This window comes from Salvelinus sp. IW2-2015, linkage group LG1 (genome assembly GCF_002910315.2).
Source record: "Salvelinus sp. IW2-2015 linkage group LG1, ASM291031v2, whole genome shotgun sequence".
Taxonomy (NCBI): Eukaryota; Metazoa; Chordata; class Actinopteri; order Salmoniformes; family Salmonidae; genus Salvelinus; species Salvelinus sp. IW2-2015.
Window position 1 is genome coordinate 22,618,022 of NC_036838.1, and position 14,230 is coordinate 22,632,251.

The window sequence follows — 14,230 nt, forward strand, 5'->3', positions numbered from 1 at the left end:
AAGTGAGCACAGCACAACAAGGTGAGTCCAAAAATGTATTGTATGCTGCTGCGTAAATTATGTAATATGCCAGGTAGATATGTGTGTGTGTGTGTGTGTGTGTGTGTGTGTGTGTGTGTGTGTGTGTGTGTGTGTGTGTGTGTGCGCACACACCAGCCCCAGGTCAGTTAACCAGTAGGCTATGTTGTGTTTTATCCAACAGGGTCAGTCAGAGCGACCAAGAAGCAGCTGGTCCTGTACTGTCTGCTCCTATCTCTGCTCGTTTGTGAGTGTTACATCAGTATTTGTTCTCTCGTCACATTTTGTGCCCAGGAAGTGGAGAACGCTTTTGTTTTTGTCAGGGTACCTTTCGTGCTGTGACCTCATTTGCCCTGACTGGTGTCTAAAAGTAGTTCCCTTCATTTCAGACATTTTCAGCAGTCTGCTAAGAAAATATGATACTGACAAACAATTTGTTGACACGTCTTTCCAAACATTCTGTGGTAATATGGACAGATGAAGATAATTAAGACCAACTCAGTACATTATAAACTTCATTAGAAAAGTGCACTGCTCTTATTGCTTCACATTGTAATAGAACCACTCACACTAAATATTTGATTTGTTCCTATCGTATAGTTGATGTGTTTCTATGTAATTAATCTGTAAAAGTGAATAAATTGCACGTTATGAACATGGTTGACAAATTCTTTACTTTTTTTCTCCTCAGACTTTTTAAGATGGAGCAGAGCAGTGCTCAAGGTGGACACGCACCCTCTTCCTCTTTCTCTAGATGCGGAATCAGGAAGTGAAGTCAGAGACATAGGGGTGGGCAGTGTGGAGGAACAGCAACAGCGCCTCCCCCTGGAGACATCCTGGGGCGCTCCTCTGGTGTGGGGCGACTCTGACGGCTCAGCGTGGCGGAGGGCCGAGTTTGCCCACCGCAGCGTCCGCACAGGCCTGTTGACGCTCGCCGTGGGGCCCTACAGCCACTTCCTGCGCCGCTTCCTCTCCTCGGCCGAGCTCTACTTCCTGCCCGGTAACACCGTGGTCTACTACGTTCTTACAGACAGCCCTCGCGCCCTGGATCCCCCGACCCCGCTGGGCCCCGGCAGAGAGCTGAGGGTGGTCCCTGTGGCCGAAATGCCCGGCTGGGAGCGTCTAGCCCAGGGCCGCATGGCCCTGCTGGCGGCCGCCATTAAAGAGCCGGTCAGGCACGAGGTGGAGTACGTCTTCTGCATGGACGTGGACCAGGAGCTGGTGGCCCCGGTGGGAGCTGAGATCCTGGGGGAGCTGGTGGRCGCACTGCACCCGGAACTCTACGGCATGCCCCGCCACACCTTCCCGTATGAGCGCGAGCCCACCTCGCTGGCCCAAGTGGAGGAGGACGAGGGCGACTACTACTACACTTCAGAGCTGTACGGGGGTCTGTGCGCCGAGGTGTACGCCATGGCCCGGGCCTGCTCCCAGCTCATCCTCCAGGACCAGGAAAAGGGGCTGAGGGCTCGCGGACTGGAGGAGAGCTACCTCAACCGCTACCTGATCAACCGCAGGCCCACTTGTGTCCTCTCGCCCGAGTACAGCTGGTGGGACTCAGCCCTGGCCGCCGACGTGCCCACAAGGAGGGTGGTGTCCCTGGGGAGGCAGTGTGACTCCCTGGAGCCACAAAAGAGACAGGAGCAGGACTGCTGAGAGGGTTATTTCTTTGCTTTGTCTTAGAATTATAACAACTATAAAATGTAGATACATTCCAAAAGCAATTTTAAGGCAAATACAAGGATCCCTTGGAATCTTTTGATGTGTCAGTAATTAAACTAATGGCAGCAGACCCATTGGAGTAAATACTGTGTGTGTGTGTGTGTGTGTGTGTGTGTGTGTGTGTGTGTGTGGTGTGTGTGTGTGTGTGGTGTGTTGTGTTGTGTGTGTGTGTGTGTGTGTGTGTGTGTGTGTGTGTGTGTGTGTGTGTGTTTGTCTGCAGCCTATCTCTTCTGCACCAGACAAAAAATGAATTAACCTGTCTCTTTAGACACAGGCCTATACCATTAATGTCAGCTTGTAGATACGACTCCAAAGGCTTTTGTGGTTTCCAATAAGAGTCAACATTGTAAGTGCCCACTTTCACTGCACTGGCCAATCATTAACTGGTGGAGCTGCCGTTTCAAGGTCTTTAAATACACAGCAGTGGGATGCTGCTTCCCCACGTGCCATATTGGCCTTTGCGTTCAGGGCTGTGTGTGTGCAGAACTAGAGGACGCTAGGCAAAGTGTTCCCATTGTCAATGTAATAAGTATCCTCTTTCTTATACTGCTTACGAAAATGTTTGTTCCCCAACCGATCTTTTACAGCACATTCGGTGCTGGGTGAAATAGAATATGCACTCGGCATATCAATATAGTGACAGGTGCTTGGGAAGGAGCATGAGAATACTGAAAATGACACAAAAAGACCAGCTATAACTCACCAACTTGTTAAACACACAAATGTTTCAATATCTTCCTCAGGTGAAGAGAAGCTTAGCGATATCCTTCTCCTAAGACACTCATTCTTAGTTTTATGGATTTAATAAAATTTTACTTTTTTAGGTTCTCTAACATGTTCTGGCATTACTCTCTCGCTCTGTTTCTCTCTCGCTCTCTCTCTCTCCTCCCATTCTTGCATGCTACTACTCTTCAATGGGAAGGCTAACACGGGCAGATGGCTTTTTCCCACTGCCAAAAGTAGCTGTCTCCAGGGCCAAATCGCCACGTGTAGTCATTCTTCAGTTTTTACTGTCTCACAGTCCCAGTGAACTCTTAACTGTCTTGGTCACGCTTCCACAGTAACACTTCCTTTTGATAGAACACATCTGTAGAGGTTCAAACTATGCAAAATATCCACAAACAAGTTTTTGGATATTTATGTCATTTGCATAGCTGTTGGCTTAAAGGGCAACTTCACCACTTTTCAACCTCATATTCATTATCTCCAGCACCAAACCAGTGTTTACATATGTGAAAACTTTGCATTTCTACATTTTGTAGAAAGAAGATATCATGTTAAAAAGTTCTACCCAATGACATCATCAAAAGTTTTTTTTTTAAATGTACAACTGATTTTCAAACACTATGAGATTGTGATGTGGGCAGCAAGAAGATACGCTCTCTGGCTAGAAAATTGTTCCAGGTTTGGAAAATCACAGTTTTTCTTACTTTTAATCCTACCATGTGAAGTCACAGAGAAGCATTTTAGGTCCTTTCTTCTAATATTTTTAACCACAGATCATAGAAACGCACTGTTTTCACATGTATGTAGACATTGCTTTGGTGCTGGAGATAATGAATATGAGGTTGAAAAGTGGCGGAGTTGCCCTTTAATTGTCACAAATATGCATCCTCATCTTTAGTGCAAGTCAACAGAAAAGCAAGCTCAAACTTCAAACGAACCACTACGGTTCATCTTTATACACCGATATTAACTTTAAACACTGATAAAAGGAATAAGTGACTTACGCATGCTACTTGAAGAATGCTAACAGAGGTCTTACCACTCCTTTTGAACTCAATCATTTTAAGCTGTTGCTTAGTAAACAAACCCCCAAATGTAGGATCACTGACTCTCTGGGTCCATAGCAGACTTTAATGTGTTTCAATAAGAGTTCAACATTGAATTTTTTTACCTTTATTTAACTAGGCAAGTCAGTTAAGAACAAATTCTTATTTACAATTCTTATTTACAATGCCTAGGAACGGTGAGTTAACTAACTAACTGGTGATGCCTCGTCGCAATTGGTTATTCCCTATCATTTGCTACAATGTCAATGAGCATCATCACATTTTTCATTTGCGGTACCTCAAAATGTTGTGATTACCAGCTGAGATAAACTTTTATGAGTTTGTCTGGGCAGTGTCTTAAACCTTTTACTGCAGTGGGCTAAATCAGGGTCACACAGAGTGTTTCTTGGTATTCTTAAACAAATCTACTTTGAAACAAAAGAATACACACATGGTTATGGGCTGAAAAAAAGAAGACACCTGTACCATGTCAGATATATATGGTTGAAATGTATTCAATTTTGAGTTTGCATCCCAATATTACATTTTATATATAGTACCAGTCAAAAGTTTGGACACACCTACTCATTCATTTATTTTGACTGTTTTCTACATTATAGAATAATAGTGAAGGTATAAAAACTATGAAATAACACATGTGGAATCATGTAGTAACCAAGGAAGTATTAATCAAATGAAAATATATTTTATATTTGAGATTCTTCAAAGTAGCCAGCCTTTCCCTTGATGACAGCTTTTCACACTCATGGCATTCTCTCAACCAGCTTCAACTGGAATGCTTTTTGAAGGAGTTCTCACATATGCTGAGCACTTGTTGGCTGCTTTTCCTTCACTCTGTGGTCCAACTCATCCCAAACCATCTCAATTGGGTTTAGGTCAGATTATGACCTGGCCAAGAGTCTGAACACTCTGGAGGGCCACAATTTTAGAATAAGCCAGAATTAGTGTTTCACTTAAACTTTTCTGGGGTGCGGCTTATCAAGTGGATTTCTTACAAATGCTATTTCGAACTCAAATTTAGATTTGTGATAAAAAATCTATATCCTACAATTGACCTCAATTCTGGGGCATAACACATTCATTAACAGGGCCTCTGAGTATTGGCAAAGGAGAAAGAGCATCTTTATCTCTTTGTGTACTGATTAGAGGCTTTAGGGGCAGTCCAGTGAGCATGTGCTGTTGATTATCACCGATGAGGGAGCCTGTCCAAATAGCACGCTGATTAATGATTGACTTTTCTTGTCGTTCAAAATAGATTCAGAGGTGGGAGGAGAGTCTGAGTGCCAGACAGGCAGAGCGTGTATTGCAAAATGAATGGAAATTATAAGAAGTGAGTTCTTGTACAATGTGCATATGGATATAGGCCAGAACCTGTGTATCTCTGTGATTTACATTTCCCCGCTGTCGAGAATCCCTGTGCTGAATCTTACCTACGGCTATTCACAATGCAATGTGATATAAGCCTAATGAATCCAAAGAAGCCATTTTGGAATAAAAGCTGACACTTAAGGCTTTACAGTGCCTTCAGAAAGTATTCACACCCCTTTGACTTTGTCCACATTTTGTTGTGTTACAGCCTGAATTTAAAATGGATTCAAATTAAATGCTGTTTCACTGGCCTACACACAATACCCCATAATGTCAAAGTGGAATTTTGTTTTTAGACATTTTTACAAATGAATGAAAAATTAAAATCTGAAATGTCTTGAGTCAGTATTCAACCCCTTTGTTATGGGAAACTTAAATAAGTTCAGGAGTAAAAATGTGCTGAAACAAGTCACAAAATAACTTGTGTGGACTCTGTGTGGAACAATAGTGTTTAACATGATTTTTGAATGACTACCTCATCCCTGTACAATTATCTGAAAGGTCCCTCAATCGAGCAGTGAATTTCAAACACAGATTCAACCACAAAGACCAGGGAGGCATTCCAATGCCTCACAAATAAGGGCACCTATTGGTTGATGGGTAAAAAGTAAAGCAGATATTGAATATCCCTTTGAGCATGGTGAAGTTAGTAATTACACTTTCGAAGGTGTATCAATAAACCCAGCGACTACAAAGATACAGGTGTCCTTCCTAAATCAGTTACCGAAGAGGAAGGAAACCACTCAAGGATTTCACTATGAGGCCAATGGTGACTTTAAAACAGTTATAGAGTTTAATGGCTTTGAGAGTAGAAAACTGTGGATGGATCAATACCATTCTACTTACTCCAGAATACTAACCTACATGACAGAGTGAAAAGAAGAAAGCCTGTACAGAATAACAAATATTCCAAAACATGCATTCTGTTCGCAATAAGGCACTGAATTAAAATTGCAAAAAATGTGGCTCAGATATGAACTTTATGTCCTGAATACAATGCGTTATGTTTGGGGCAAATCCAACACAACACATCACCGAGTCCCACTCTTCATATTTTCAAGCATGGTGGTGGCTGCATCATGTATGGGTATGTTTGTCATCAGCAAGGACAATAACGTTTTTTGGGGGATAAAAAGAAACGAATAGTGCTAAGCAAGGCCAAATTCAAGAGGAAAAACCTGGTTCAGTCTGCTTTCCAACAGACACTGGGAGACAAACTCACCTTTGAGCAGGACAATAACCTAAAACACAAGGCCAAATATGCACTGGAGTTGCTAACCAAGACGACATTGAATATTCCTGAGTGGCCTAGTTAAAGGTTTGACTTAAATCAGCTTGAAAATCTATGGCAAGACTTGAAAATAGCTGTCTAGCAATGATCAACAACCAACTTGACAGAGCTTGAAGAATTTTTTTACGAATAATTAGCAAATATTGTACAATTCAGGTGTGGAAAGCTCTTACATGCTGCCAATGTTGCAAAATAAAGTTACATATACATGTTATTCAATCATTGCACCCACACTGCTCGCGCGTGCCAACGAACGTCTGCGTTGCCAAGTGCTAAAATAGAAGTCAGTTCTATTTGTGATGCTGAACGCGGTGCAAGTACTGCCTCACCCATCTCCTCTTTGGTTTATAGAAGCAGATAACCAATGAGGAGCTGGCACATGGGTATACCCACGTGTGTGTTTGAAAGATGAACTGAGGTCAGTCGGTCGTGGTAATACACCTTATTATGCGTCCGGTTTGAGCATGGTGTTACAGACTTACCCAGAAAGACTCACAGCTGTAATTGCTGCCAAAGGTGCTTTACAAAGGATTGACTCAGGGAGTGAATACTTATGTAAATTAGATATTATGTAAATGAGATTCAATAAAATGGCTACCCAGACTATTTGCAATGCCCCCCCCTCTTTTACACTGCTGCTACTCTCTGTTGTTATCATCTATGCATAGTCACTTTAATAACTCTACCTACATGTACATATTGCCTAAACTAATCGGTGCCCCCGCACATTGACTCTGTACCGGTACCCCCCCTGTATATAGTCTCGCTATTGTTATTTTACAACTGCTCTTTAATTACTTGATACTTTAGTTCTTATTCTTATCTGTATATTTTAAAACTGCATTGTTGGTTAGGGGCTCGTAAGTAAGCATTTCACTGTAAGGTCTGGTTGTATGTAATACTGGTTGTATTCGGCGCATGTGACTAATACAATTTTATTCGATTTTTATTTGAATTCCGGCTGTAACACAACAAGCCTTGGAATAAGTCAAGGGGTATGAATACTTTCTGAAGGTACTATAGGTAAATGTCATGATCACTTTCACTTTAAAATCAGCCTAAACAAAGGGAGGTGTATTCAGTACTCAATCTAATGTATTTCTTTGTCTAACATTATGCAAATGTAAATAAATAGGGCCCAAAGTGACTTTCTTCAGTGACACAGGTCTTAAGACCCTGGGTAGTGGATGCTTTAGGATGGGTTCGGCTGTTGTAAAAACAATGGCTGTTAAGTGAATTAGTCCAATCACATCCGTTGCGCTTTATGTGCCCAGCAGGGTGCCTGGCTTGAATAGAAGCACAGTCTTGAGGACCTCTTCTGTCACCCCACTCAGTACTGACAACCTCAAACAATGAGCACTTGTGTCAACAAAGAGGAGGCATGCTACAGAGGAAATGTCATCATATGAGATGATATGAATCTGTGAAGAAATCTCACTGTTATTATGCAGTAATTCCTGTAAGACGACAATGACAATATCTCATCAGGGTACGTTGATTGGTTTATCAAGGTCCGGATGACTGTTTCAGGTGTGTGTTTGTCTTAGAGAACGACAATATGTATTTTTTTTAGGGCCGATACCGATTTTTGAGGGTCAAGGAGGCCGATGGCTGATATTTTTGGCAGATATTCAATATAATTACATTTTAAACTGTTGACGACAAAATCTATTCAGTGAAAATGGGTCCAACGTAACGTCATGATTTGTGATCAGTGATGCTTATGAAACAAGTATTTTTTGTAATTTTCRGTGATCGGGAAAATTTCTTTTTTMGGGGCTGATCAGAACACATCTCTGCTAACAGAACAACATTAGAAATGAGAAACAAATCAATTGGCTAGTTCAGCTATCTGTCAAGACACGTGTTGTATCTTGATCCTACTGTTTTCGATTAGATAGAGCGAGGCGGTAACTCCTGTCCCTTTCAAATCTCTCATATCGCTTGCTGCCGTTTACTGCTAAAATGAGAACTCCTGTAGCTCAATGGTGATGAAATTTGTTACCAAGCCATAAATGTGGATAATATCTAACAAGGAGAGCGAGTGTAGGAAAAAAGATGAAACGACATTGCATGTTGTGTCTGAATGACTAAAATCTGCTCATAGTTTGAGAAGTGAGAACGTAAATCAAATTGTATTAGTCGCGCACCCATACAAACGAAACAGGAACACTTGCTCTTTCCATGAGATAAACTGACCAGGTGAAAACTATGATCCCTTATTGATGTCACTTGTTAAATTAACTTCAATCATTGTAGATGAAGAGAGGAGACAAATTAACTAAGGATTTTTAAGCCATTCATGTGTGCCATTCAGAGGGTGAATGGGCAATGCAAAATATTTAAGTGCCTTTGAACTGGGTATGTATGGAAGTAGGTGCCAGGCGCACCGGTTTGAGGCGATAAAGAACTGCAACTCTGCTCTGTTTTTCACGCTCAACAGTTGTATCAAGAATGGGCCACCACCCAAAGCACATCCAGCCAACTAGACACAACTGTGGGAAGCAATGGAGTCAACGTGGGCCAGCATCCCTGTGGAATGCTTTTGAAACCTTGTAGAGTCCATGCCCGATGAATTGAGGCTGTTCTGAGGTGGGTGCAACTCAATATTAGGAAGGTGTTCCTAATGTTTTGTACACTCAGTGTATTTTGCAGATGTTATCGCAGGTGCAACAAAATGCTTGTTTCTAGCTCCAACAGTGCAGTAGTACCTAACAATACACACAAATTTAAAGACAGGAATGAAGAAATATTTAGAARAAGCAATGTCAGAGTTCTGAATTGAAATACATCCATTATGTATATGAATAGAAAATGTGTATACAGCAGTAGTTATATAGGATGAGCCTTGACTAAAATACAGTTTATACATATGAAGTGGGTAAAACAGTATGTAAACATTATTAAAGTGACCAGTGTTCAATGACTATGTACAGTGCATTCGGAAAGTATTCAGACCTCTTGACTTTTCCCACATTTTGTTACGTTACAGCCTTATTCTAAAATATATATATATATATTATTTCATATTTATTTAACTAGGAAAATCAGTTAAGAACAAATTCTTATTTACAATGACCACCTACCCTGGACAAACCCTCCCCTAACCCTGACGACGCTGAGCCAATTGTGCGCCGCCCTATGGGACTCTCGATCACGGCCGGTTGTGATACAGCCCGGGATCGAACCAGCGTCTGAAGCGAAAACAGGTTTTTAGACATTTTAGCAAATTCATTCAAAAATATTAAACAGAAACACTTTATTTACATAAGTATTCAGACCCTTTGCTATGAAACTTGAAATTGAGCTCAGTTGCATCCTMTTTCCATTGATCATCCTTGAGATGTTTCTACAACTTCATTGGAGTCCACATGGGGTAAATTCAATTGATTGGACATGATTTGGAAAGGCACACACCTTTCAATATAAGGTTCCACAGTTGACAGTGCATGTCAGAAGAAAAACCAAGCCATGAGGTCGAAGGTATTGTCTGTGACAGGATTGTGTCAAGGCACAGATCCGGGGAAGGGTATCAAAGCATTTCTGCAGTATTGAAGGTCCCCAAGAACACAGTGGAATCCATCATTCTTAAATGGAAGAAGTTGGGAACCATTAAGTGTAACGATTTTCTTCTTCTGATGAGGAATATGAAATATCGGACCAAAACGCAGTATGGTAAGTGTCCATGTTACTTTAATAGAACACGAAAATACAAAAATAACAAAGTAAAATAACAACGAAAATCGAAACAGTCCTGAATGGTTAAACAAACACAAACACAAAACAGGAAACAACCCACAAACACAGGTGGGAACAGGCTACCTAAGTATGGTTCTCAATCAGAGACAACGATTGACAGCTGCCTCTGATTGGGAACCATACTAGGCCAAACACAGAAATACAACACATAGAACAAAACATAGAATATAGAACATAGCATGCCCACCCCAACTCACGCCCTGACCAAACCAAAATAAAGACATAAAAAAGGAACTAAGGTCAGAACGTGACAGTACCCCCCCCCCAAAGGTGCGAACTCCGGCCGCAAAACCTGAACCTATAGGGGAGGGTCTGGGTGGGCATTTCACCGTGGTGGCGGCTCTGGTGCGGGACGTAGACCCCACTCCACCGTAGTCCTGGCCCACTTATGTGGTGCCTCTGGAGTGGTGACCCACGCCGCCGACCCCGGACTGGGGACCCTTACAGCGGGCCCTGAATAGGAGGGAGACTCTGGCAGCGCCGGACAGGCGGGAGACTCTGGCAGCGCCGGACAGGCGGGAGACTCTGGCAGCGCCGGACAGGAGGGCGGCTCTGGCAGCTCCGGACTGACGGGCGGCTCTGGCAGCTCCGGACTGACGTGCGGCTCTGGCAGCTCCGGCCTGGAGATAGAACCTGGAGGGAGGAGACGGAGAGACAGCCTGGTGCGTGGGGCTGCCACAGGACCCACCAGGCTGGGGAGACCTACAGGAGGCCTGGTGCGTGGAGGAGGCACCGGATGGACCGGGCTGTGGGGGAGCATTGGAGCTCTGGTGCGCAGCTTTGGCACCACTCCTCCAGGCTGGATGACCACTTTAGCCCGGACCCTCCAGAGTACAGGCACAGGTTGAACCGGGCTGTGGGGGAGCACTGGAGATCTGGTGCATACCACTCGCACCTCTCCCTTAGGCTCAATGCCCACATTCGCCCGGCACGAGCGGAGCGCAGGCATAGGGCGCACTGCACCCTCCCAGCGCCCCGGAGACACAGCACGCAGAGCCGGCGCAGGATACCCTGGGCCGAAACGGCGTACCGGAGACCAAACACGCTGAGCCGGCACAATACGCCCTGGCTGGATGCCCACTCTCGCATGGCACTTGCGGGGGGCTGGCCTATAGCGCTCCGGGCTATGAGCGCGTACTGGCGACACCGTGCGCTTGACCGCATAACACGGTGCCTGACCAGTACTGCGCTTATTCCGGTAAGCACGGGGAGTTGGCTCAGGACTATTGCCTGACTCCACCAATCTCCCCGTATGCCCCCCCCCAAAAAAAAAATTGGGGGGCTGCCTCTCGTGCCTGTTGCGCTGCCTTACCTCATATCGCCGCAGCTCAGCTTTAGCTGCCTCCAGTTCTTCTTTGGGGCGGCGATATTCCCCAGCCTGTGCCCAGGGTCCCTTGCCGTCCAATATCTCCTCCCATGTCCATTTCTCCAGATCGCGCTGCTCCTTGTTACCATGCTGCTTGGTCCGTTTGTGGTGGGTAGTTCTGTAACAATTTTCTTCTTCTTCTGATGAGGAATATGAAATATCGGACCAAAACGCAGCGTGGTAAGTGTCCATGTTACTTTAATAGAACACGAAAATACAAAAATAACAAAGTGAAATAACAACGAAAATCGAAACAGTCCTGAATGGTGAAACAAACACAAAACAGGAAACAACCCACAAACACAGGTGGGAACAGGCTACCTAAGTATGGTTCTCAATCAGAGACAACGATTGACAGCTGCCTCTGATTGGGAACCATACTAGGCCAAACACAGAAATACAACACATCGAACAAAACATAGAATATAGAACATAGAATGCCCACCCCAACTCACGCCCTGAACAAACCAAAATAAAGACATAAAAAAGGAACTAAGGCACACATTAAGACTCTACCTAGAGCTGGCCGCTCGGCCAAACTGAGCAATCGGGGGAGAAGGGCCTTGGTCAGGGAGGTGACCAAGTACCCGATGGTCAATCTGACAAAGCTCCAGAGTTCCTCTGTGGAGATGGTACAGTAGAACCTTCCAGAAGGACAACCATCTCTGCAGCACTCCACCAATCAGGCCTTTATGGTAGAGTGGCCAGACGGAAGCCACTCCTCAGTAAAAGGCACATGACTGCCCACTTGGAGTTTGCAAATAGGCACCTAAAGACTCTCAGACCATGAGAAACAAGATGTTCTCGTCTGATGAAACCAAGATTGAACTCTTTGGCCTGAATGCCAAGTGTCACGTCTGGAGGAAACCTGGCATTTTTTTTTATAATTGTTTAAAATTTATTTTACCAGGTAAGCCAGTTGAGAACAAGTTCTCATTTACAACTGCGACCTAGCATCATCCCTATGGTGAAGCATGGTGGTGGCAGCATCATGCTGTGGAGATGTTTTTTAGCGGCAGGGACTGAGAGACTAGTCAGGATCGAGGGAAAGCTGAATGGAGCAAAGTACCGAGAGATATTTGATGAAAACCTGCTCCAGAGCACTCAGGACCTCAGACTGGGGCAAATGTTCACCTTCCAACAGGACAATGACCCTAAGCACACAGCCAAGAGAACACAGGAGTGGCTTCGGGACAAGTCTCTGAATGTCCTTGAGTGGCTCAGCCAGAGCCTGGACTTGAACCCGATCGAACATCTCTGGAGAGACCTGAAAATAGCTGTGCAGCAACGCTCCCCATCCAACCTGACAGAGGTTGAGAGGATCTGCAGAGAAGAATGGGAGAAATTCCCCAAATACAGGTGTGCCAAGTTTGTAGCGTCATACCCAAGAAGACTCAAGGCTGTATTCGCTGCCAAAGGTGCTTCACCAAAGTATTGAGTAAAGGGTCTGAATACTTATGTAAATGTGATATTTCATGTGTAAACATTTCTAAAAACCTTTTTCTTTGTTATTATGGGGTATTGTGTGTAGATTGATGAGGGGGAAAAAACGATTGAATCAACTTTAGATTAAGGTTGTAACGTAACAAAATGTGGAAAAATTCAAGGGGTCTGAATACTTTCCGAATGCACTGTACATAGGGCAGCAGTCTCGTAGGTGCAATGTAGAGTACAGGATGGTAGCCGGCTAGTAAAAGTGACTAAGTTCAGGGAGGGTACTGGGCGGAGGCCGGCAAGTGGTGACTATTTAACAGCCTGTAGGCCAGTAGATAGAAGCTGTTTTTCAGTCTCTCTGTCACAGTTTTGATGCACCTGTACTGTRTCCTCCTTCTGGATGGTAGCAGGGTGAACAGTCCATGGCTTGGGTGGCTGAGGTCCTTGATAATTTTGGCCTTCCTGTGACACCGGGTGCTGTAGAGGTCCTGGAGGGAAGGCAGAGTGCCCCCGGTGATGTGTTGGACAGATCGCACCACCCTCTGGAGACCCCTGCAGTTGCGGACGGTGCTGTTGCAGTACCAGGCGGTGACACAGCCCGATAGGATGCCCTGAATGGTGCATCTGTAAAAGCCAAGTGAGGTTGAAGATGCGCTGTTGTGCCTTCTTCACCACACTGTCTGTTTGGGTGGACCATTTCAGGTTGTCAGTGATGTGCACACCGGGGAACTTGAAGCTTTTCACCCTCTATACTGCAGCCCCGTCCATGTGGATAGGGGCGTACTCTCTCTGCTGTCTCCTGAAGTCCACGATCAGCTCCTTCATTTTGTTGACATTGAGTGATAAGGTTATTTTCCTGGCACCACTCTGCCAGGGCCCTCACCTCCTCCATGTAGGCTGTCTCGTTGTTGTTGGTAATCAGGCCTACCACTGTTGTCATCTGGAAACTTGATAGTTGAGTTGGAGAAGTGCGTGGCCGCACAGTCAACACACACACACACGCGCTGATCTACAACTTTCTTTGTGCATAAACATGCAGAAAGATTCTTAGGTATCTAAACCTATTGCCAACCTTTATTTAGGAATTTTAAAACACTTATTCTCCTATTACGACAGTCATCTAATCCGACTATCAACTGTCAATTTAAGGATACGATTCTCGCTGGTCAGATCAGCACACCAGTAAATAGCTAACGTTACACCGCAAGTCAGATGTCTTGTTGCCAAAAATGGTGCTTGTTCAAAATGATAACTAGCTAACGTTAGCTAGCTACGTTGGTTATTATCTCCTATCTGATATCTTAGCACCATGTTTATCTAGCCAGCTAGCTAGCATACTAGCTAATATAGCTAGCTAGCTAACACCACAGATGAAAGGGTTAGGTATTGTAATCTTTGCTAACAGGTCACATAGCTAGCTTGTGTATTGCATTTACGTCATGTGTGTGTGTTAAAGAACAGGCACGTCAACACAAGGCTTAT

General features: G+C 44.2%; 1 protein-coding gene across 1 annotated transcript in view; it reads left to right on the forward strand.

Moving 5' to 3' along the window:
- Nucleotides 1-1,838, forward strand: part of LOC111962053 (histo-blood group ABO system transferase 2) — an 18,932-nt gene extending 17,094 nt beyond the window's left edge. Inside the window, exons 3-4 of the mRNA XM_023984868.2 lie at nucleotides 203-265; nucleotides 710-1,838. Coding sequence (XP_023840636.2) covers nucleotides 203-265; nucleotides 710-1,671 — 1,025 coding nt within the window. The 3' untranslated portion in view covers nucleotides 1,672-1,838. The remainder of the gene's footprint in view (nucleotides 1-202; nucleotides 266-709) is intronic.
- The last annotated feature ends 12,392 nt before the right edge of the window (nucleotides 1,839-14,230 follow it).